Source organism: Schistocerca gregaria, chromosome 9 (assembly GCF_023897955.1).
Source record: "Schistocerca gregaria isolate iqSchGreg1 chromosome 9, iqSchGreg1.2, whole genome shotgun sequence".
NCBI lineage: Eukaryota > Metazoa > Arthropoda > Insecta > Orthoptera > Acrididae > Schistocerca > Schistocerca gregaria.
Window position 1 is genome coordinate 71,261,713 of NC_064928.1, and position 25,510 is coordinate 71,287,222.

Genomic DNA, 25,510 nt, shown 5'->3' on the forward strand with positions numbered 1-25,510 from the left:
GTGCGGGCCATGGTATGGTGCTTCGGCGACCAATCCACCTGTCATGAAATATGCTATTCAATACCGCTTCAACCGCACTCTAGCTATTTGCCGGACATCCATCATGTTGGGAGTGCATCGCCATTGTGTCATGCAGTGAAACATCTTGTAGTAACATCGGTAGAACTTTACGTAGGAAATCAGCATACATTGCACCATTTAGATTGCCATCGATAAAAAGGGGGCCAATTATCCTCCCTCCCATAATGCCGCACCATACATTAACCCGCCAAGGCCGCTGATGTTCCACTTGTCGCAGCCATCGTGGATTTTCCGTTGGCCAATATTGCATATAATGCAGGTTTACATTACCGCTGTTGGTGAATGACCCGTGCAAAGAATCTGTCATCAACCCGTAATTTCTCTTGTGCCCAGTGGCAGAACGGTACACGACGTTCAAAGTCATCGCCATGTAATTCCTGGTGCAATCGATGTTGCTGTAGCGTTCTGAACACCGACCTTTTAGAGATTCCCGATTCTCGCGCAATTTGTCTGCTACTGATGTGCGGATTAGCCGCGACAGCAGCAAAAACACCTACTTGGGCATCATCATTTGTTGCAGGTCGTGGATGACGTTTCACGTGGGGCTGAACACTTCCTGTTTACTTAAATAACGTAGCTATCCGGCGAACGGTCCGGGCACTTGGATGATGTCGTCCAGGATACCGAACACCATACAAAGCACACGCCCGTTGGGCATTTTGATCACAATAGACATACATCAACACGATATCGACCTTTTCATCAATTGGTAAACGGTCCATTTTAACACGGGTAATGTATCACGAAGCAAATACCGTCCGCACTGGCGGACACCACGTACTTATACGTTTGTGACTATTACACCACCATCGTATCACAAAGCGAAAAAGGGGGTCCAACTATAACATTCATATTTCTTTACGTACTACACGAATATGTAATAAAAAATGGGGGTTCCTATTTAGAAAAACGCAGTGGATATCCGTTTCACCTACGGCAGCGCCATCTAGCGGGCCAACCATAGCGTCATCTGGTTTCCCCCTTCAAGCTAGATGAGTTTCGTTTCACACTTATTTCGTGAGATATTTGGCCCGGTCACGATCAATGGACCACCCTGTATAGCTGGCAGCAGCTGTTCGTGAAATGTTTTACTGTTCGCCTCAAATAACTAATTATGTTTTTCTTAACTACCCTGGTAACTCTCAAGTAAAACTAGACCTTTCCTGGTCAATTTGATACCATATTTGACCATTTACAACTCTTCGTTTGGCTATGAAAATTCGGACGCTTAATTTATAGGCGTCTTGCTCCGACTGTGGTCAAATATTTCACTAAAAATAGAAAAAAATAATAAGAAACTTCCTGGCAGATTAAAACTGTGTGCCCGACCGAGACTCGAACTCTGGACCTTCGCCTTTCGGGGGGAAGTGCTCTACCATCTGAGTTACCCAAGCACGACTCATGCCCCGTCCTCACAGCTTTACTTCTGCCAGTACCTCGTCTCCTACCTTCGAAACTTTACAGAGGCTCTCCTGCGAACCTACTGGCAGAAGTAAAGCTGTTAGAAGAAGGTGCGAGATGTGCTTTAGTAGCTCAGATGGTAGAGCACTTCCCCGCCAAAGACAAAGGTCCCGAGTTCGAGACTCGGTCCGACACGCAGCTTTAATTTGCCAGGAAGTTTCATATCAGCGCACACTCCGCTGGAGAGTGAAAATCTCATTCTGGAAACATCCCCCAGACTGTGGCTAAGCCCTGTCTCCGCAGTATCCTTTCTTTCAGGAGTGCTAGTTCTGCAAGGTTCGCAGCTTCTGTAAGGTTTCCCCATAGGCTGGAGTTTGAGAGAGAGGAATGATTAGAGTTTTACAAATGTTGACCCAAATACTGTATTAATTTTTTTCCGCAAATTCGGATAAGTTTTGTTTGTTTCGTGGTCATGAGGCCTCACAATTTTTAATGATCAAACAAATCATCTGACTAGCTAACTAGCTAACCAAACATTACGAAGTAAATAAATATTTATTTATCCGTAACCATTCTCCATGGAAACATGAGAACATCGATTTTCTTGAATTACAGCGCTAACTACCAAGCATCAAAACAAATGTTTAAGACAAAAAGTACGTAGCTTTTTATGTAGAATCTGATTCTGCAATAAAATATGGGGGATCCCATTTGAAATATTAAACTTTCTTCCCGCCCCACCTCCCAGGGGGCTGTGGTGGCGGGCTAACCAGCTTTTGTATCCCGCGTGGAAAGCGGACCGTGGGTTGGAGTAGCAGTAGGAAAATTACGTCGGTACTGCCGTGACTAAAGGTGCAAGACAGAATACATAACTTTGTACAGATGCGAAGTCTTAGACCCCTCGTATGGAGAGCAAGGCTGAAGCCAAGTTTCCTGGCTCGCTGCATCTGACGGCAGAATCTGTGGCTATCTTCCACCACAGATACAAGTGGACTAGCCTTGCTGTGCGGAAGCCATAGGGCTGGTGTGGCCCCAACATAAACCACGTGACTGTTGGCAAAACGTGGCGGGATTTCAAATTAGCGGTCTGCCATCCTATGTTTGTATAGCATTTTACCCACATTTTTCAATTGACTGCGAAACGCTTCCAGCAAAAATTAATTTTTTTATTTGCGAAAAATTATGTCGGAAATACATTTGACCTGGATTTGTTCACAGTACCATTTATAAAATCTAACAAATACATCGAACGCCACTCTGATGGGCAGCGCGACGAAATTACTATAAACTATCAATTAAAGTAAAAATGTCGTTAAAATTGTTTTAAAGAATAAGAGTGGGCTCGTGTCAAAACTTTAAACATTGGATTCGCCGCGTCTTGAACTCTAGTCACTTATAAAAGAAAATGGGAAATGGGAATTATGTCAACTATAGGTGCCAAAATTGTCGACTTTAGGAGCAGGTCCATTTTAGAGTATCAATTTTAGGTGCACTTCAAAGGTTTAGTGCCCACTATTTTTACAAAAGTTTAAACTATCAGTTTAAAAAAATGATATTGTAGATGAAAGGTGAGACTTTGAAGTTTCAGAAAACAATTTTGGAGCCTAGGTTTAAAAATGACAGACACTGTAAATATAAATTATAAAGATACATTGCAAATAATAACTAACCTATCAAAACACTTCTCCGCGGAGTGCTTCGAGCAAAGGCGCGTATGTGCAGATGGCTTAAAGTTTTTCCGTTTCAGGTCCTGTATCCAAAGCTGCCTTCGGTTTTCATCCTTATGGAACCTATGAGGAGGAACGGGAAACAATTATACTTACCTCTGTAACCGAATTATCACAGATACTTTCCAAAATGCAATATGAGTCTGACTTTACAGGTATCTCTTTCAACACATTAATTTACGTGATACTCTGTTTCAAGTGTAAAAACCATAAAAGTCACTTCAGCAGATTTCAATAAACGCATCTGCACTTACACGTGAAATGTAATGCCATTTCCCGCGACAAAACGCTGAGTACAGCCATAAGTGCAACACGAAACAACCATGTTCTGCTAACAATCACGTGACTTCAGCCCAGAGATATTGCAGCCACGAAAATGACGTCAGAGCTAGTCTATTATATTTGTGGTCGAAGTAGCGATGCTCGTAGAACTCTCCAGCGCCGGCTAGAGGGCGCTGTCGTCGGTTTCTGTCGTAATGCCAACCTAAGCCGTGGCATCGTGCCTATCGATACCACACCAGCAGATGTGTCCCCTCCCCCACCACAAAAAAAATCAACTTTGGATTCTACACATTTTTTAGTGTGAAGCACATTTTTCGAGGTATTCTGCTTTGTCAGCTTCAAATTTACACCCTGTAGTATATATACAACACCTTAGCGATTTCCATATATATATATATATATATATATATATATATATATATATATATATATATATATATTGAATATGAAATGGGAATGAAGCTGAAATGGAAATGGGAGATACTATACTGTGTGAAGAGTCTGACAGAGCACTGAAAGACCTGAGTCGAACTAATGACGGCCTTGAGAGAGCCAGTCCTGACAAAACTGTACCATCTGGTTAGCAAGATGTATGAGTCAGGCGAAATACCCTCAGCCTTCAAGAAGAATATAGTAATTCCAATACCAAAGAAAGCAGGTGCTTGAAGATGTGAAAATTGCGCAACAATCAGTTTAATAAGTCACGGATGCAAAATACTAACGCGAATTGTTTACAGACGAATGGAAAAACTGATAGAAGCAGACCTCGGGGAAGATTAGTTTGGATACCGTAGAAATGTTGGAACACGTGAGGCAATACTGACCCTACGACTTATCTTAGAAGCTAGATTAAGGAAAGGCAAACCTACATTTCTAGCATTTGTAGACTTAGAGAAAGCTTTTGACAATGTTGACTGAAATACTCTCTTTCAAATTCTGAAGGTGGCAGGGGGAAAATACAGGGAGCGAAAGGCTATTTACAATTTGTACAGAAACCAGATGGCAGTTATAAGAGTTGATGGACATGAAAGGGAAGCAGTGGTTGGGAAGGGAGTGAGACAGGGCTGTAGTCTGTCCCCGATGTTATTCAATCTGTATATTGAGCAAGCAGTAAAGGAACCAAAAGAAAAATTTGGAGTAGGTATTAAAGACCATGGAGAAGAAATAAAAACTTTGAGGTTCGCCGATGACATTGTAATTCTGCCAGAGACAGCAAAAGACTTGGAAGAACAGTTGACGGAATGGACAGTGTCTGGAAAGGAGGATATAAGATGAACATCAACAATAGCAAAAGGAGGATAATGGAATGTAGTCGAATTAAGTCGGGTGATGCTGAGGGAATTAGATTAGGAAATGAGACACTTAAAGGACTAAAGGAGTTTTGCTATTTGGGGAGCAAAATAACTGATGGTGGGTAGATCATACAACTAATGAGGTATTGAATAGGATTGGGGAGACGTTTGTGGCACAACTTGACTAGAAGAAGGGATCGGTTGGTAGGACATGTTCTGAGGCATCAAGGGATGACCAACTTACTATTGGAGGGCAGCGTGGAGGGTAAAAATCGTAGAGGGAGACCAAGAGATGAATACACTAAACAGATTCAGAAGGATGTAGGTTGCAGTAGGTACTGGGAGATGAAGAAGCTGGCACAGGATAGAGTAGCATGGAGAGCTGCATCAAACCAGTCTCAGGACTGAAGACTACAACAACATATATTGAATAATGTTTCGGTTTAAAAAGTTCTACTTAAAATCTGCTACAACTCCACAGAAAAAATTGCAGGAAAGTATCTTTGCATATGGCAGCATTGGCAGTTCTGTCAGAGGCGCAGGATCGGCTCGCTCCTGCCCTGCTAGGGAGGATGTTTACAGCTGTTTACAGCTGTTTACAGCGGCCGCTGGTAATCTCCGAGGCTACAGCAGTCGACTTTGCACAGCTGAGGCTCTGTAATCGCTCGCCGCATCTGCACTGTTTGAGAAGATAGCACCGTATCGCCAGAGTTGTTTACAAAACACGTGGCGGCCGCAGTGACCTTAGCGCATCAGGTACTTTAGTTGTTAGGAGTCCCGCGATAACTGGTGTCCCGTGTGGGCCTAACTCGCGGCGACGACGTCCGTCAGACGTACACATATCCCGACGAGCGCTGCCCACAGCGAGTTTGCATACTGCCTGGTGACGCTGAGGGCGCCAGAAGCAGTAACAGAAGTATATGAGCGGAGTAGGGACAAATGAGGAATGCTTCTAGCGACGATACGTGGCTAAATGGGAAAATCCGCTGACTTAAGCGGCTGTGACAAAAGCCAGATTGTTGCGGCCCAGCGCGTGGGAGCGAGCATCTCGGAAACGGCGAAGCTGGTGGGCTGCTCGAGCGATACTCTCGTCCGCGTCTACGGAAAGTATTTGAAGAATGCTGAAACCGCTAGTAGGCAACAAGAAGTTGGTGTAGCGACCCTTTTTTCTATCCCGAGTTCCGTATCTTGCATGAAAGTAGGAATGTTAATTTATCTATACATTGACTGGTATTGAGGGGTTTTGTTTTATCCTGGCCCGTTCTTAAATTAACCCCAGTGAGTCACTACACGTATTGTCTTCCCAGTTCTGAAGGAAAAAAAACCATAAGTAAATTAATACTAGCGTTTTCAATAGATTCTCATTCACTTGTTTCAGTTACTAGTCTGCAGTTTATTCTTGGTGAAAATCACGTAACCTAATTATTTATGAAACTAAATCGAGGTAAAGTTCAAGACGAATAGTCAGTATCAAATTAACACGTCATTTTATTTAACAATAATTATTAATAAATCAGTTCATTCACACGATCGCATTCAAAGGGCTTCTTTGAATAAGTATCTAATCTGGAATCCCGTCAGTATCAGAGGCACTAAACAATGTGCTGTCACTTTCGATAAAGAGATTGTTCCCGTTTAATATCCACAAACCGTCACCAACTGTGATTAGTAGTCGCTTTTCCACTGTCACAGTACAAAGTCCGAATCTGTCCAGAAATCGTTAATTCCGTAATTCCTGCCAGTTGAGCCTCAAGATTAACAAACGCAACGTATTGCTAATATACAGCCAGACAGACCCTTTGCTATTTGATTACGCAAATGCAGAACACTCATTGGAGGTATTAACTGCCATAAAATATCTGGGAGTATGTGTGCGGAGCGATTTGAGAATGACCACATCAAATTAATCGCGTGTATGCAGATGCCAGACTGATATTCATTGGAAGAATCCTTAGGAAATGTAGTCCATCGACAAAGGAGGTAGCTTACGAAACCCTGTTTCGACCTGTTCTTGAATGTTGCTCATCAGTACGGGATCTCTACCAGGTCAAGCTGATAGGGGAAATGGAAAGGATTCAAAGAAAAGCAGCACGTTTCCTTACAGGGTCATTGAATATGCGCGAAAGCGACACGGAGCTCAGCCAACAACTATGGCAGACGCTGCAAGACGGGTAGTCTCCACAACGTTGTGGTTTGTTATGAAAGTTTGGAGAGCGTACGTTCAGAAAAGTCAACAAAAATATTGCTTTCTCCTACGCGTATCTCGCGAAAATACCATTGAGACAAAATTAGAGGATTTTTCCCGGGAACTATTCGGGACTGGAACACGTGAAGAGGGAGGGGGTGAATAACAAAGTACCCTCCGCCACACATCCTAAAGTGGCTTGCGGAGTATAGGCGTAAATGCAGATGTACAGCTGCAACAAACCAGTTTCGGGCTGAAGACCACTACAAGCATCACAGCAGCAACGACGACGACGTAATTTGTGTTGTACTCAGCCATACAGAATTGATATCAAAGTGTGCGGGCCTGAAGATTACGATCACGCAACGTCGAAACTAGTAGCCAAATAAATATGAAATCTTAAATACAGCTGGAGGAGTTTCATTTTCAATGAAAAAAAAATTATACCAGCTTATGTCCCACCATCATCCAATTTAAATATGCATGTAGTAAGATTAATTTATGTAAAACAGCTTCCGCCGGCTGTCTATAATGTCCATGATGACTCAGTGGTAATTAACTGGAGACGTAATGTGGAGGACGTCAGATCAAATCTGTCACCGGTCATCGAGGATTAGGGTTCCACAGTTATCCTGGGTTGTGCCAGGAAGATTCATTTCGAAAGGGCGAGCTCGATGCCCTTCGCCACACGATCCCCCGTCCGCGCTCGTGCTTCGTCTATAATAATCCTACTGCGCACGGGATGTTCCAGCTACAGCTCTCTTCTCTTTTTTACAACTACGAAGAACCAACAACAATGCATCTGTGCTGCATGCTTGTCCATAATCTACAGTAGTACCAAACGAATGCAGACTGTCTGTTTAAAATTTTGTTTTCAATATTTCTTAAAATTACTGACAGAATTTAAACATTTAAAACGACACATATTGCTTCAGTCTCTGTCACAATTGCATTCAATAATTTTTATTTCTGCTGACTAGTTTCAAACTAATTGTAAGTTTTCAATCCATAGCCTAGAGACAATGAACAGCTGTTAATGTAATCCTTAAGAAAATTTTACAACGTTTGTACATTCCAGAAAATTAGACAACTCTCATTTGTGTAGTCGACACTGCATGTCTTCGTTATAAATGTTGGCACATATGCAATACCCATAAATGTTACATACACAGACACATCAAAAATATTTTGCGTCACCCCGGTTCCCAGAACTCCTGAAGACAGACGTTGGCTGTGGATATTGTATCACAGACACAGTCCCTTTCACTGTTCACAGATGTCACTAAACCTGCCCAAAGATGTAAACAACAATGCACGAGCAGCACCTACTAGACGGAGGGGCTCTGACAGCCGATCAGCCAGGAAGGACGTACAGGGCCTGTGTTGTCTGTAGTTACACTATGCCTAGACGGTCAATACCGGGGTTCGGTCGCGTCCGAATTGTTACTTTCTGCCAGAAAGGGTTCTCAACAAGGGAAACGTCCAGGCGTCTCGGAGTGAACCACAGCGATGTTGTTCGGTCATGGAGGAGATACAGAGAGACAGGAACTGTCGATGACATGCCTCGCTCATGGCGCCCAAGGATGCAGTGGATTGGAGCTGCCTACGGATTATAGCTCAGAGGAATCCTGACAGCAACGCCATGATGTTCAATAATGCTCTTTGTCCAGCCACACGACCTCGCGACACGACTGAAACTGTGCGCAATAGGCTGCATGATGCCCAACTTCACTCCCGACGTCCATGGCGATGTCCATCTTTGCAACCACGACACCGTGCAGTGCGGTACAGATGGACCCAACAACATGCCGAATGGACCGCTCAGGAGTGACATCACGTACTCTTTACCGATGAGTGTCGCGTATGCCTTCAACCAGACAATCGTCGGAGGCGTGTTTGGAGGCAACCCAGTCAGGCTGAACACCTTAGACACACTGTCCAGCGATTGCAGCAAGGTGGAGGTTCCCTGCTGTTTTGGTGTGGCATTGCGTGATGCCGACGTACGCCGCTGGTGGTCATGGAAGGCTCCGTGACGGCTGTACGATACAGGAATGCCATCCTCCGACTGATAGTGCAACCATATCGGCAGCATATTGGCGAGGCGTTCGTCTTCATGGACGAAAATTTGAGCCCCCACCGCGCACATCTTGTGAATGACTTCCTTTTCCGATAACGATATCGCTCGACTAGAGTGGCCAGCATTTTCTCCAGACGTGAACCCTAACGAACATACCTGGGATAGGATGAAAACATCTGTTTATGGACGACGTGACCCACCAACCAATCTGAGATATCAACGCCGAATCGCAGTTGAGGAATGGGACAATCTGTATCAACAGCGCCTTGATGAACTTGTGGATAGTATGCCAGGGCGAATACAGGCATGCAGCAATGCAAGAGGACGTGCTGCTGGGTATTAGGGGTACCGGTGTGTACAGCAGTCTGGACCACCGCCTCTGAAAGTCTCGCTGTATGGTGGTACCACATGCAATGTGTAGTGTTCATGAGCTATAAGAATGGCGGAAATGATGTTTATGTTGATCTCTATTCCAATTTTCTGTACAGGTTCTGGAACTCTCGGAACCGAGTTGGTGCAACACTTTTTTCGATGTGTGTACACTCAGGAATCATTAACTTGAGATATTCAAATAATGAATGCTGTCGAGCTCTCGCTAAACGTACGTGGTCTACTGAAGGTCCACGTCTTGACCGTGTCGAAGTAAACTAGACAGAGGAAGCTAATGGCTGTGTAATATGTTATACGCTGCGGAGCATTACATGCCTCACGCTTCAACAGTGATAACCATCTGCTGTTCATTAAACAGTATTAATCTTAGCGAAAATTTGACGACACCTCATGAAATCTGTTAAGCAGTTATAACGCACCAATTAAAACATCAATGTAGGCCTGTGCTGTGATAGTGCCACGCAAAATAACAATGGGTTCAAGCCCCCTCCATGACATACACGACCACACCATGACATCAGCGCCTTCGAATTTTTCTGTTGGCACTACACACGGTGGCAGGTGACGTTCACCGGACATTCGCCATAACCACACCCTGCCATCGGATCGCCACATTGTGTACCATGATTCGTCACTCCACACAACGTTTTTGCACTGTTCAATCGTCCAATATTGACGCTCTTTACACCAAGCGAGGCGTAGTTTTCCATTACCGGCGTCATGTGTGTCTTATGAGCAGTCGTTCGTCCAGGAAATCTAAGTTTTCTCACCTCCTGCCAAACTGTCATACTACTTGCAGTGGATCGTGATGCAGTTTTGGATTCCTGTGTGACGGTCTGGATAGGTGTCTGCATGTTACACATTACGAACCTCTTCAACTGTCGGCGGTCTGTGTCAGTCAACCGACGAGGTCGGCCTGTACGCTTTTGTGCTTTACGTGTCCCTTCACGTTTCCACTTCACTGTCACATCGGAAACAGTTGACCTATTGGATGTTTAGGAGTGTGGAAATCTCGCGTACAGACATATGACAGAAATGATACCGAAATGGCTCTGAGCAGTATGGTACTTAACTGCTGTGGTCATCAGTCCCCTAGGACTTAGAACTACTTAAACCTAACTAACCTAAGGACATCACACACACCCATGCCCGAGGCAGGATTCGAACCTGCGACCGTAGCGGTCACGCGGTTCCAGACTGTAGCGCCTAGAACCGCTCGGCCACTCCGGCCGGCAGTGGTACCCAACCACATGACCACGTTCGAAGTCCGTTAGTTCAGCGGAACACCACATTTTGCTCTCTCACGATGTCTAATGATTACTGAGGTAGCTGATACAGAGTACCGGGCGTTAGGTGGCAGCACAAAGTACCTAATATAAAAAAGTATGTTTTTGGGGGTGTCCGGATATCACATAGTGTATGAAATGTCGATGTTCCTTTACTTACTTTGGAGATGAAAGACAACGCTGAAACTTTCTGGCACATTAAAACTGTGTGCCCGACCGAGACTCGAACTCGGGACCTTTGCCTTTCGCGGGCAAGTGCTCTACCATCTGAGCTACCGAAGCACGACTCACGCCCGGTACTCACAGCTTTACTTCTGCCAGTATCCGTCTCCTACCTTCCAAACTTTACAGAAGCTCTTCTGCGAAACATGCAGAACTAGCACTCCTGAAAGAAAGGATACTGTGGAGACATGGCTTAGCCACAGCCTGGGGGATGTTTCCAGAATGATATTTTCACTCTTCAGCGGAGTGTGCGCTGATATGAAACTTCCTGGCAGATTAATACTGTGTGCCCGACCGAGACTCGAACTCGGGACCTTTGCCTTTCGCGGGCAAGTGCTCTACCAACTGAGCTACCGAAGCACGACTCACGCCCGGTACTCACAGCTAAAGACGACGTTATTTGCCTCTTCCTTCGAACTGTACGATTACGTAGCTCTCCAATCTGCTGATTTATGCTATAACTAAGAGAATGCTTTTCGGTGTGCACTCAGCCCTGACATCATGTTCATGGAGGGCAAGCGGGACCGCATCGATTAGCACAGGTGGATGAGCTCTCAGGACGAGAGTATATACGGCAAATTGACTGGCCTGCCCCTCTCCCGACTTAAATCCTATCGAGGACGTATGGGATGCGGTGGGGAACGTACTGTAGCACGTCCACACGTCCAACGGCCATCAGCAGTTGTCAACCGGACTGCTGGAGGAAGTGAATGTCCTACAACAAAAACTCGTTACCGAACTTGTTGTCCGCAGCTCGTGGTCTAGTTGCATCCTCTGGACCACAGGGACCCGGGCTCTATTCCCGGCCGGGGTGGGGATTTTCTCTGCGTGGGGACTGGGTGTTTGTATTCATGTCATCATTTCACCATCATCCTCAACCTTCGTGTCAGTGGCTAGATTGACCTGTGAAAAAAATTGGGCCTACGTAAAGGCGCAGATGACCGCTTAGTTCAGCGGCCCACGAACCAAACATCACCATCATTACCAAACTTGTGGCCAGCGTTGCCGCCCTTGGTGATGGTGCGGTTTACTCAACAACCATGACTCGTCTTTTTTAATGTCCAGGGGGCTATAATAAATCGCAGTTACTCAGTGTAGTTATTGTCTTTGAATAAAAGTGTCATTTCTATTCGTGTCATTGCGTATTTCTTTCAATTACCTTGTGTGTTACCCTGTAGTCGTTCTTTCTATGTGTGGTCCAAGTTTGATCGACCTATGTTACTTGACATTTCGACATCGTGCCAAAGTTACTTCCGTCCTTTCGTTTTAGACTGCCGTGTTATATGTATAAAGCTGACAAGTATAAAAAATTTCGAAGTGATTTTAGCATACAGAAATTACAGGGTGATAATAATTGAACTATATGAAATAAAATGGGTCACAACTTCTGAAAGGTTTACTTTAGGACGTTCAAACTGCACGGTTGGCAGCGGTGCATGATTATGGGTTGTGTGGTTTGGTTTAGCGACGAAATCCTCTTTCATATGCATTGTTTTGAAACCCTCTTTCAGTTGGATGGGTTCGAAATCCTCTCATTTGGATGCGTTCGTCAGAAAAACAAAATTGGTGCGTTTGGGGAACTGAGAACCCGCATTTCGCGATGGAGAAGTCTCTTCATCCTCAATTAATGACTGTGCGCTGTGCAATGTCACGAAATAATCGATGCTATATTTCTTGATAGCACCGTGACTACTGAACAGTACATCAAGGTTTTGGAAGCTGATTTCATCCCTATTATCGAAAGTGACCGCGGTTTCGACGAGATGTGGTTCTTGCAAGACGGAGCTCTACCACACAGGAGCAGGAGGGTGTCTGATGTCCAGGGGGAGCGCTTTGGGGACCGCATTCTGGCTCTGGGGTACCCAGAGGCCACTGGCACGGGCCTCACACAGGATCTTAACACGTGCCACTCCTGTTTGTGGGGCTGTATCAAAGGTGTACAGCAATAACGTGAAAACCATTGCCCAGCTGAAAACAGGAGGTCATCGACAGCTTCTACGTTCCGACACTTCAGCGGGTCGTGCAATATTTCGCTATTCGTCTGCGCCACGTCATCGCCAATGATGGCAGGCGAATCGAACTTGTCATAACCTAAATTCCAGTATCCTACACGTTGAATAAAGTGTGTGAACGCCGTACTTTGTAAATAATGTACTTGTTTCATGTTGTTGTTGTGGTCTTCAGTACTGAGACTGCTTTGATGCAGCTCTCCATGCTACTCTATCCGGTTCAAGCTTCTTCATCTCCCAGTACCTACTGCAGCCTACATCCCTCTGAATCTGCTTAGTGTATTCATCTGTTGGTCGCCCTCTACGATTTTTACCCTCCACGCTGCCCTCCAATACTAAATTGGTGATCCCTTGATACCTCAGAACATGTCCTACAAACCGATCCCTTCTTCTACGCGTAGTCGTGCCACAAGCTCCTCTTCTCCCCAATCCTATTCAATACCTCCTCATTAGTTATGTGATCTACCCATCTAATCTTCAGCATTCTTCTGTAGCACCACATTTCGAAAGCTTCTATTCTCTTCTTGTCCAAAATATTCATCGTCCATGTTTCACTTCCATACATGGATACACTCCATACAAATACTTTCAGAAACCAGTTCCTGACACTTAAAGCTACACTCGACATTAACAAATTCCTCTTCTTCACAAACGCATTCCTTGCCATTGCCAGTCTACATTTTATATCCTCTCTACTTCGACCATCATCAGTTATCTTGCTCCCGAAATAGCAAAACTCGTTTACTACTTCAAGTGTCTCATTTCCTAATCTAATTCCCTCAGCATCACCTGAGTTAATTCGACTACATTCCATTATCCTCGTTTTGCTTTTGTTGATGTTCATCTTATATCCTCCTTTCAAGACATTGTCCATTCCGTTCAACTGCTCTTCCAAGTCCTTTGCTGTCTCTGACAGAATTACAATGTCATCGGCAAATCTCAAAGTTTTTATTTCTTCTCCATGGTTGTTAATACCTACTCCGAATTTTTCTTTTGTTTCCTTTACTGCTTGCTCAATATACAGATTGAATAACATCGGGGAGAGGCTACAACCCTGTCTCACTCCCTTCCCAACCACTGCTTCTCTTTCTGTCCCTCGATCCTTATAACTGCTATCTCGTTTCTGTACAACTGTATTTCACCCCTGCCAATTTTTTCTTATGGTTCTATAATTATCACACTATACAGCGGGTCTGTGGATCCACAAATGAAGAAACTACTAGCCCCTGCTTCATAGTTTCCAGTTCTCTGGATTTGATAGAAAAGAAACGAGAGTTCTGTAGCGGCCATCTGTGTCCACTTGGATAATGAAGTTAGTGTACGAAGACAGATACAAGCACCGTCCTGCCTGTGTAGGTGATGTCCTCGCCGGGCTTCGCCATCCGGACGCTGACAGAGGGGGACGGCCCGCAGCTGGTGTCCTTCCTGAGGCGCTTCTTCCTGAGGGACGAGCCGCTCAACGCCGCGGTTGGCATCATGGCCGACGGTCAGGACTCCTCTCCAGAGCAGGAGAGCTTCTGTCTGGAGGCGCTGCCTGAAGGTACGGCTGGTCGCTCTCTGCCAAAAGGGTCAGCTCAGCGCAAACACTCACTCTTCTTAAGTACCGCCTGCTTACAATTAAAGTGTAAATACTAACAGAGTTTCTTATTTTATTTAATTAAGTACTTTACTTTTCTTTTTTTCAGTGTGGGCTATAATTATCGCATGACATCGAAACTTGGTAGATATTCTAATGCGATAATGCGAAACCGGTTTACACGGGGAAAAAATAGTTCCCATTTTGGCCACCAGGGGAAATGTGGCGCTGTGAATGCAAGGAAGACGTACAATTTTCTTTCCATGCGGAATGGATCAACAGTAAAGTTCAAACAAGTGAGAAAGGCGTGATGATGATTTTAGTGTTAACTGTTGCTTACATAATTTGTTCATTATGAGCACTGGAGACATGGACAATATGCTGTACAGCGCCACGTTTGCACCTAGTTGCCAAAAACGTAACTAGCTTTTTCCACGTATATAAATACGAAGGTCATTCAATAATTAAAGAGGCAAGTTGGTCCGGGGGAAAAACTGTTAGTAGGGCAAGATTAGTACTTTTATGGCTTTAAGTTGGCATCACTGGAATGAGCCCTGATCAGCTGATGTATCAACATTCTTTTGTTTATAACTTCAAAAATACATTTGAAGTTTGCAAGTCCGCTTGAAACGTTCACATTAGTTGAACAACCTTCTGTTATTCGTTTTTTACTTGCTGAAGGCGAGAAACCAGTGAATAAACACTGTAGAATGTCTAAAGTTTTTGATGAGGGTTATAAAAATCCTGCAAATTTTTACAAGTGGGTAGAGCAGTTCAGAAATAGTCGCGACTCAGTAACTGACGAACATCGTTCTGGCCGACAAGTTGTAGTTTCAACTCCATCACTGGACAGTCAATTTGATGACATTATTCCTGGAGAGCGCCGTGTGACTGTTGAAATGGTAGTTGATAAGGTTCAAGTTAGTTCTGGTAGAGTTCATAACATTATCCGGCACAAGTTGAAGTATCGCAAAACATGAGCAAGATCGGTCCCAAAGGAGCTGGCGCGACTACTTAAGAAAAACTGGTTGAGAGTGTGCACAGTACTAAAGAAACGCTATGAAATAGAAAGTGAGCACTTCCTCAATAAAATTTTAGCTTGTGATGAAACTTAGGTTCACTATTATGATCTAGAATAAAAAAGAGAAAAAAAAGATGGCTCTGAGCACTATGCGACTCAGCTTCTGACGTCATCAGTCCCCTAGAACTTAGAACTAGTTAAACCTAACTAACCTAAAGACATCACACACATTCATGCCCGAGGCAGGATTCGAACCTGCGACCGTAGCGGTCTTGCGGTTCCAAACTGCAGCGCCTAGAACCGCACGGCCACTTCGGCCGGCTCAAAAAGTGAATGCATGGAGTGGAAGCACACCAACACACCTGTCAAGAAAAAATTCAAAACCCAAGCATTAGCAGGGAAAGTCATGTTGACGGTGTTTTGGGAACCTGAAGGTCCAGTTTTTTGTGATTATCTCGAAGATCAGCGGAGAATGAAAAGCCAATACTACTCGGATTTGCTTTTAAACAACATGAAGACAGCCATGAGAGGACGTCGTGGATTTCAGCGGAGAGGTGTGATTCTCCAGCAAGACAACGCATATTGGTCAACTAATGTGTGAAACCATCGACAAAATGCGCTGAGAGGCACTGCCTCATCCCCCTTACAGTCCTGATTTAGCACCTAGTGATTTCCATTTATCTGGTGCACTGAAGTAGGCATTACGTGGGAAGAGGTTCCAGGGCAACGAGGACGTGGAAAAGTTCGTGGGAAATGGGTTCAAGATGAAACGTTCTTTGCAGCTGGAATAAAAGACCTTGTAGCCCATTGGAACAAATGCATAAATGTTCAAGGGGATTATGTTGAAAAGTAGAAAAAGTATGTTTTGTAAAAATAAACAGTTTTTCCTCCAGACCAGTTTGTCTCTTTAATTATTCAATGACCCTCGAATATGTACGAAATCTATACAACTATAAAGACAACTCGTTGCTTAGTTAGCAGAACTCTCGAAGACTTCTTGACTGATTTACTTCACATTTGTGCACGACACTCTAATAAACGTCGGATGGACAGAGGCTATATATTTTATAATATGTAATACGGAAATATATATGTGTAATACACAAATCGAAAACTTCGTTACCGAAAATCTCGGAGAGTTCTTCAGCGATTTACTTCAGAGCCTTAGACCATACTCTGATGGGCATTCAGACAGATATAAGCTACACTATGTGATCGAAATTATCCGGATACCACCAAAGACATACGTTTTTCATATTATTTGCATTGCGCTGCCACCTACTGCGAAGTACTCCGTATCAGCGACCTCAGTAGTCATTAGACATCGTGAGGGTGCAGTATGAGGCCCTCTGCAGAACTCGCGGACTTCGAACGTGGTCGTGAACGCGAGATTTCCACACTCCTAAATATCCCTAGGTCCAATTTTTCCGACGTGATAGTGAAGCGGAAACGTGAAGGGACACGTACAACACAAAAGCGTACAGGCCGACTTCCTGTGTTGACTGACAGTGAACGCCAACAGTTGAAGAGGGTCTTAATGTCTGATACACAGACCTGTCCAGTCCATCACACGGGAATTCCAAACTGCATCAGGATCCACTGCAAGTACTGTGACAGATGGCCAGGAGGTGAGAAAACTTTGATTTCATGGTCGATAGGCTACTCATAAGCGGCACATCACGCCGTATAGATGCCAAACGACGCCTCGCTTAGTGTAAGGAGGGTAAACATTGGACGATTGAACAGATGAAAAACGTTTGCGGAGTGACGAATCAAGGTACACAATGTGGCGATCCGATTGCAGAATGTGGGTATGGCGAATGCCCGGTGACCGTCATCTGCCAGCTTGTGTATTGTCAAGAGCAAAATTCGGAGGCGGTGGTGCTACGGTGTGTTCGTGTTTTTCATGGAGGGGGCTTGCACCCCTTGCTGTTTTGCGTGGCACTGTCACAGCACAGGCCTAGACTGATGATTTAAGCACTTATTGCTTCCCACTGTTGAAGTGCAATTCGGGGATGGCGATTGTATCTTTCAACACGATCGATCACCTGTTCATTATGGACGGCCTGTGACGGAGTGGTTACACGACAATATCATCCTTGTAATGGACTGGCCTACACAGAGTCCTGACATGAATCCTACAGAACTCCTTTGTCATGTTTTGGAACGCCGACTCCGTGCCACGCCTCACCGACCGACATCGATACCTCTCCTCAATGTAGCACTCAGTGAAGAACGGGCTGCCATTGCCCAAGAAAGCTTCCAGCCAGAATGAGATTTTCACTCTGCAGCGGAGTGTGCGCTGATATGAAACTTCCTGGCAGATTAAAACTGTGTGCCCGACCGAGACTCGAACTCGGGACCTTTGCCTTTCGCGGGAAAGTGCTCTACCAACTGAGCTACCGAAGCACGACTCACGTCCGGTACTCACAGCTTTACTTCAGCCAGTATCCGTCTCCTACCTTCCAAACTTTACAGAAGCTCTTCTGCGAACCTTGCAGAACTAGCACTCCTGAAAGAAAGGATAATTGCGGAGACATGGCTTAGCCACAGCCTGGGGGATGTTTCCAGTAAAGCTGTGAGTACCGGACGTGAGTCGTGCTTCGGTAGCTCAGTTGGTAGAGCACTTGCCCGCGAAAGGCAAAGGTCCCGAGTTCGAGTCTCGGTCGGGCACACAGTTTTAATCTGCCAGGAAGTTTCATATCAGCGCACACTCCGCTGCAGAGTGAAAATCTCATTCTGGAAACATCCCCCAGGCTGTGGCTAAGCCATGTCTCCGCAATTATCCTTTCTTTCAGGAGTACTAGTTCTGCAAGGTTCGCAGAAGAGCTTCTGTAAAGTTTGGAAGGTAGGAGACGGATACTGGCAGAAGTACAGCTGTGACTACCGGACGTGAGTCGTGCTTCGGTAGCTCAGTTGGTAGAGCACTTGCCCGCGAAAGGCAAAGGTCCCGAGTTCGAGTCTCGGTCGGGCACACAGTTTTAATCTGCCAGGAAGTTTCATATCAGCGCACACTCCGCTGCAGAGTGAAAATCTCATTCTGGAAACATCCCCCAGGCTGTGGCTAAGCCATGTCTCCGCAATTATCCTTTCTTTCAGGAGTGCTAGTTCTGCAAGGTTCGCAGAAGAGCTTCTGTAAAGTTTGGAAGGTAGGAGACGGATACTGGCAGAAGTAAAGCTGTGAGTACCGGACGTGAGTCGTGCTTCGGTAGCTCAGTTGGTAGAGCACTTGCCCGCGAAAGGCAAAGGTCCCGAGTTCGAGTCTCGGTCGGGCACACAGTTTTAATCTGCCAGGAAGTTTCAAAGCTTCCAGCACCTAACTGAACGTATGCGTGCCATAGTGGACGCTATTATCAAGGCTAAGGGTGGGCCAACACCATATTGAATTCCAGCATTACCGATAGAGGGCGCCACGAACTTGTAAGTAATTTTCAGCCAGGTGTCCAGATACTTATGATTACATAAATGTACGTACTTTTATGTATGTAATATGTAGATATATATTTAATATAGAAAGGAAAAACTTTGTCAGGGGAAACGTACTCAGCAAAAATTGTGGAAAGTTTTTCACAGATTAAATTTTTATACGATGCACTAATAAACGTTCGATCACACATGCTATAAGTCATCAATTGTTTCAAACGACAAGGTACATGTTTTTTTTTATTTATTTAACCCGACAGAGAGAGAAAATGCTGTGCTGTGAAAATGCGCCGCTTCCGTTTCAACTGCAATAACAAGGCATGTAAACCATTAGACGAAATGTTTCCTCCAAATACACTCTTTTTCCTAAAACGTAATTTCAAACAAAAAATTGTTTCCACAACATTGCGCTGTTTTATTTACTTCCCTGTCGTCGGTTTTATAGAAAACGGGAAAGTTGTATTTATGGCTCACCGTCTTATGATCGGAATACTACTGCAGAATTTGAAACGTCAGAATCTTTTTAATCCCACACATTCGCATGTTAAAACTGTGCGAAATACTGTTCCTGAAGCAATATACAGACGCAGTAGCTGGAGTGGTCTCTCTCATATCCATTACAAAAATGATCCGACCTAGTTTACCCATTCGTTTTAATCGATTTCATTTGCTAACCAACGCTTTACTTCCAATACGAATAAACAAAGCTCGAGTCATAGAGAGCGACACGGAGAAGATGGACAGAGGGGTGGGGGGGTGGGGGGGGGGGGTTGGGGGAAGGGGGGGACAAGGGACAGAGAGAGAGGGAGGAAGATATGGACAGAGATAGGGGGGGGGGGCTGACGCACAGAATAGGGGGTAGGAGGAATGAGAAAGAGATGGGGAGGAGGAGAGGGGCAGAGAGGGGAATTAAGGAGTTTAGGATGTACAACCAATTAATATACATATTTAGCGAATATGAAGCATAGCTGGGTTCGCTGTTGTACTATAATGCAAATCATTAGCTTTTCAGTAGGTAGCAGTAATGCCCCCTAGTTTCTGTATACAAGGAAAGATCACGCAGCCCGCAGAAATCGCATCTGGGTGTTCATTGGCAGTAACAAGAACATGTTATGCTTCATATGCAGTAAAACCTTTAACTACAAATGTCACATATCGGCAGGGTCGCGGTTTATTGTTGTGCGAAAAATGCTACTTGTGTCCGGTCAGGATACGACTGTAATGCTAAAATGGAATCAGTGGCTTCAGAAGGGCCATATTCAGTGTCATGTAGGAGTTAATGGTTCTACATTACTTGTGCTCCAGAGAAGAGAAGTCGTGTTTGACCGTATATAATTGTACAATAAAGTCACTTCTTCTAAAACTGAATTATGCGAAACAATTTTTGATCTCATTTGTATAAGTCACATAAACTGAAGGGATGTTCTAAGCCCTCAGCCTATTGTAAACTTAAATAATACAACTGAACTTCACAGTGTTGCAGGAGCAGGTCGACTTGGTTTGGTGTATCATGCTGTAAACTATAATTTAAGATATTCCAGCCTTGACTTCGATAACAAATTAATATTCCATTTTTTTACCAATTCAACAATTGGTTCATAACTGAAATGTGGACACACAAAGGCAGAATGCTTATGAGAAATGCGCTACCTCCTAAGAGTTCAAATGGCTCTGAGCACTATGGGACTTAACATCTTAGGTCATCAGTCCCCTAGAACTTAGAACTACTTAAACCTAACTAACCTAAGGGCATCACACAATACCCAGCCATCACGAGGCAGACTCCTAAGAGTGTTAACGACTTTTTAGAAGACTTAATTCACCACTGTCCCTATTTTAGTTTATATATAACTGTAATGTAAGAACGTACCCTTGGAAGAATGGTCATTAAAAATGTTGAGGGGCACTCTGATGCACATTGACCAGTTTTCGCCTAAAGTGCTGGGCGAGATCAACCGTTTGTTTGGAAGGGGAGGCTGACAAGCGTTTGTGTTTTCGGTCAGTCGGCGATGACAGAATCGATGCTCACGCCTTGCGATCTTTCTCAAACAATTTTACGAAAGCTATTCAGAAAAATATTCATTTTTACCTACTTGTAGCTTTATATGTGAGATTCATTATGATCTGCTCATAATTTCGTTAATGGTCATAGTTATTGTGATATTTCCATGTAAGTAAGAGCCAGGGGCGCCTGCAGGTTTTTGTCTCAGAAGGGGCAAAATTTTTTCACCACACACACACACACACACACACACACACATATATATATATATATATATATATATATATATATATATATATATATATATATATTCCCAGATATTAAGTTTCTGAACCATATTCTGCCAATAAATTGTTTTCTTACTACTAATAATTGCTTAGGCGCTTAAAAACACTGCTCATGCAGTGAACGCAGTTGGATTTAAATTAACAATCCGGAAAAAACGGTTCACTACACTCAAGTGTGTAAACCTGGTCAAATTCACTTACATTACTGTGAAAGCTTCTTTTATGCACATAACAATAGTGTTCTGCAGCTGCGATGTGTACTAACTGAGAACGATTCTTTCATGTGATACAGCTCTATTTTGGAATGGGCCTACGCATTCTAATATGCTTACTGAATTACTACTGTTCTCTGAAGAGCATTTGTGTCGTCTCATGGTAAGCCAGATGTTTTCCCCTTATATGCAATTTAGAAATACTGATGCACTTTTAGTACCATGCCAGAGTTATGAACATAAAAAACTAACATCATAACTATAGTAAAACCTGTATTTACATTACCAGACTGTACATTTTGCCGCCATTTTCGTCTGGTCCTGTCCTAAGCTTTTTCTCGCTGAACTGCTTGTTTTCCTGCAATTAAAAATCGACATTCGGAAGTAACTGAAGGATATCTTGTCATCCTTCCCTTCAAACAACGTTTAGAAAGCTTCATCCTCCCATCTTAAATTAATTGCATGATGATCGCAAATTATTCGGTTTTTCCTTCTCCTTTTCATTAGCCGACACTATAACAATAATTAGATTTTACTGTCTGTTCATTTCAAACAAAACTGTACGTTTAAAAACAATGAATAATTTACGTAACACATTAAAATTAAATGAATGGGTTTGATGATGAAAGTACATTGCCTTTAATCTGCTGACTCGTGCTGTGGCGACGTTGATTTAACGCCGTGTGTGTAAACACTGGACTTCCGACAATGGCGAGTCAATTGACCTGGCGGAAAATATCCTGTGTGAGTGCAACCGGCCACCGGCTGACAAGTTTCAACACAGATTCTCAGCAGCCTGGAGCGGCTGTCTGCATTTGCTGGCGCATTTGACAGCAACGGCGCGAGGCAGATCTTGGATACCACGCTACACGTGCAGGCTTCCATGTGACGAGGTTCCGTCCGTTTGCACGGTGTGACAGCCGACGCAGCGGCAGCCGCTTTTGCCTGTGCGGCTTTCCTTGCGCCGGTCATCCGCCGAGCCCGACCCGCGCAGGCAGGCTGCGCCGTTGTGTCCCACCAGGCCTTCAACACGCTCAAAATCAGTTTTTATATTTGCTGTGTGTTTCTAAACTGGCACATCCGGGACATATTATAGGAACGAAGCCTAGAAACACAGGTGGCCCTTGTGACTCCTAAGTGGTGTGAGGGAGGGAGGGAGGGGGTGCGGGGGTTTGGTTCAACAATGAAACAGCGCGGTGTCCATTAGACCGCAAGCCAGCGACTTTAGGTTTCGCGCGATCGTTTGGAGCGGTTTCTTGCGATAGATGTGGAAATATTTATGCGATATTTTGCTATTAGAACATAGCAGGACTCCTCTAGAACGTTCTGGAATTGAAGGGAGCTCACGCCAACCCTGCTACGTCACGTTGGTTGACAGTAGTTCCAATGACGAATATGCCTACGTCTACAGACAAGTAGCGATATGAGTGGCCACAAAGTATCCTCGAACACTTCTTCAGCAAACGAAAAGGATCTAATACAATACGCTAATTTAAATTAGTGTCTCACAATTGTTAACCATTATTTGAAATTTGAAAGAATAAAATTTTGCTGTGTGTGATTTGTCTCGTAACTGTATTGCGTTGCCAGTTGAGGTTTATGAAGAGGTTTGTACCTAGTGAGGTGGGGACAGGAAGGGTGACATTTTAGTACCCTACAAGTCCACATTTTCGAGATGGAACTCTTACCATGGGTACCATTCTTAATGCGACCACGTACACATGTAGTAGTTTGTCGATCGGCAGATTCACTTTATTTTATTATTATTTTATTATATAGAGTTTGTTAACATGTAAACGCTCTTTCCTTATCAGATATGCACTGTTTACAGTTACTAAAATCTCGAATATTCCGGCTATAGATATCTATCTTTAATTTTGTATTTTTCGTCATATAGTTACTGTATCGTAGATTATTTTTCAAGGAAAATATCATTTTTTTACCTTTGTGTTTAACGTCCCTTTGTGACACAACTGATTCTTTTAATATGTAAAGAACGAACAATCGGCGTGCCGTCAGGAAAAACGCTTAAATGTTGCTCAAGAATGCATTTGTAAAAGTTAACAATAAACTGCTGGTTCATCTGATTATTCCCATTGTTGCCTCACTTGCTGTAGGTAATTTCTACCACGTGTGGGTGTAATAAATATACTTCGTAGGCAATAGCTGTAAGACGAATATATAACAAATTCGCACATCTTCGACGAACGAGATTTCTTAAAGAGAAACACACAATTTTTAAATTTATCATCATTTTGTAATTATAGTTCGATTCTCCTTTAAAGTTCTTCATTGCTCTAGTTCATCCTGTAATTCTGTTTACATATATTCTATATCATTTTTACGTCATTTTATCGATATTTTCCGGTTCTTTTAATGGTAATTTTACAGGTATTTTAAATCATACATAACTGATCCCGAAAGTTACAGGTATTTTTTATATTCATAAACTGAATGAATTCTCAGTAGGGGCAACTGTCCCTACTGCCAAACCCCCCCCCCCCCCCCCCCTCGGCCACTCCCCTGCTGGCGTTCCTGCGTAAGACACTGCATGAAATTCGGAAAAGTTTGCAGTGAAAAGTTGGGGTCGCTATGATTTTGGTGCTTATTACAGAAGTATGACGCTATGGGATGGTGCACTCACAAAGAATACACTTCCCAGGTAGCCTTGAACTACTGAATAGATTTCTCTAAGGAAACATGAACAACAGAAATCGAATCTCTACAAAGAACATAAGATATCGTCCTGATCTGATAAGAATAACTGTCAGTGTATGAATACAGTACTATGAAGGCGCAAGCGAAAGCACGCAGTCTGTGTTCAAGATCGGATTCGCTGTGGTCAGAATCGTTGGTGCACTGGCGTTGTCTTCGTCCGATAGTGCTGTATCGTTCACTCGACACTGCACTTGGTGGCACACTATGGTAGAGAGCAGCAAGCGGTAGTCCTATATAAGCCGCAGTTCTGGGTGGTGGTTCGAATCCCGGTGCAAATAAAGGTCTGTGTGCGTGGGTTTGCGGTATACTGAGTGGCCCAAACTACCATTTTCGTTACTAGAAACAAGCACATTAAGGAAATGTAATTTGCCGTCTACATCCTCCTCCATTGTAAACTGAATTCTCGAGTTTATACTGTTCAGATGTTCGTGGAACCGGCTTAGTTCCTCCCTACCATGTCTCCACAGCACAAACGTGTCATCCAGGTATCGGAAACGTACATTTGGTTTTTTGCTGCCAGTACCCAAGGCCTGTTCTTCGAATTTCTCCATAAAGAAGTATACCGCAAACCCACGCACGCGGACCGTTATTTTCACCGGGATTCGAACCACCACCCACAACAGAAGTGGGATGCTATCAAGACGTTAGCGGACAGAGCTAGAAATATTTGTGAACCTGAGTTGCTCGACGCTGAGATGGAACATTTCCACAATGCACTAATGAAGAACGGATATTCGTCCGCCGAAATAAAACGTGCGTTGAGGCAGCCACGCAGAAATCATACTGACGTACAGGCTACTGCAAAATCTAAGGTTTTCCTGCCGTTTGTTAATAATGTAACGGAAAGAATTGGGAGGACCTTGACGAAGCGGAATATTACCGTAATTTACAAGCCCAGCAGGAAGATACAGGAATACCTTAAGCCTGCCAAGGACGCTCGCAAACCGTTGGAAAAAGTTGGAGTGATAGGATCCCATGCAGCTGTGGTGATGTTCATGTGGGTACGACTAAAAGAACTGTCTCTAAAAGTTTGGAAGAGTACAAGGGAAACTGTAGAAGAGGAGAAATGAAACGATCAGCTGTTGCGGAGCATGCTTTCCAGCCAGGGAACCACAATATTCGTTTCGAGGAGACGCAAGTACTAGCGGCCACAAGCGGATATTACGAAAGGCTCTACAGAGAGGCAATCGAAATCGCTAAACACCCGAATAATTTCAACCGAAAGGAGGAGAGCGTGAAATTAAACGGTATATGGATGCCGGTTTTAAAGAAGATGTGTACCACCCGTCTACTACTGGGTGATGGCAACGGCGATCGAC

At 44.0% G+C, this 25,510-nt stretch overlaps 1 protein-coding gene across 1 annotated transcript in view; it reads left to right on the forward strand.

The window, feature by feature from the left end:
• Nucleotides 1-25,510, forward strand: part of LOC126292130 (arylalkylamine N-acetyltransferase 1-like) — a 110,122-nt gene that overhangs the window by 48,429 nt on the left and 36,183 nt on the right. Inside the window, exon 2 of the mRNA XM_049985963.1 lies at nucleotides 14,309-14,492. Coding sequence (XP_049841920.1) covers nucleotides 14,312-14,492 — 181 coding nt within the window. The 5' untranslated portion in view covers nucleotides 14,309-14,311. The remainder of the gene's footprint in view (nucleotides 1-14,308; nucleotides 14,493-25,510) is intronic.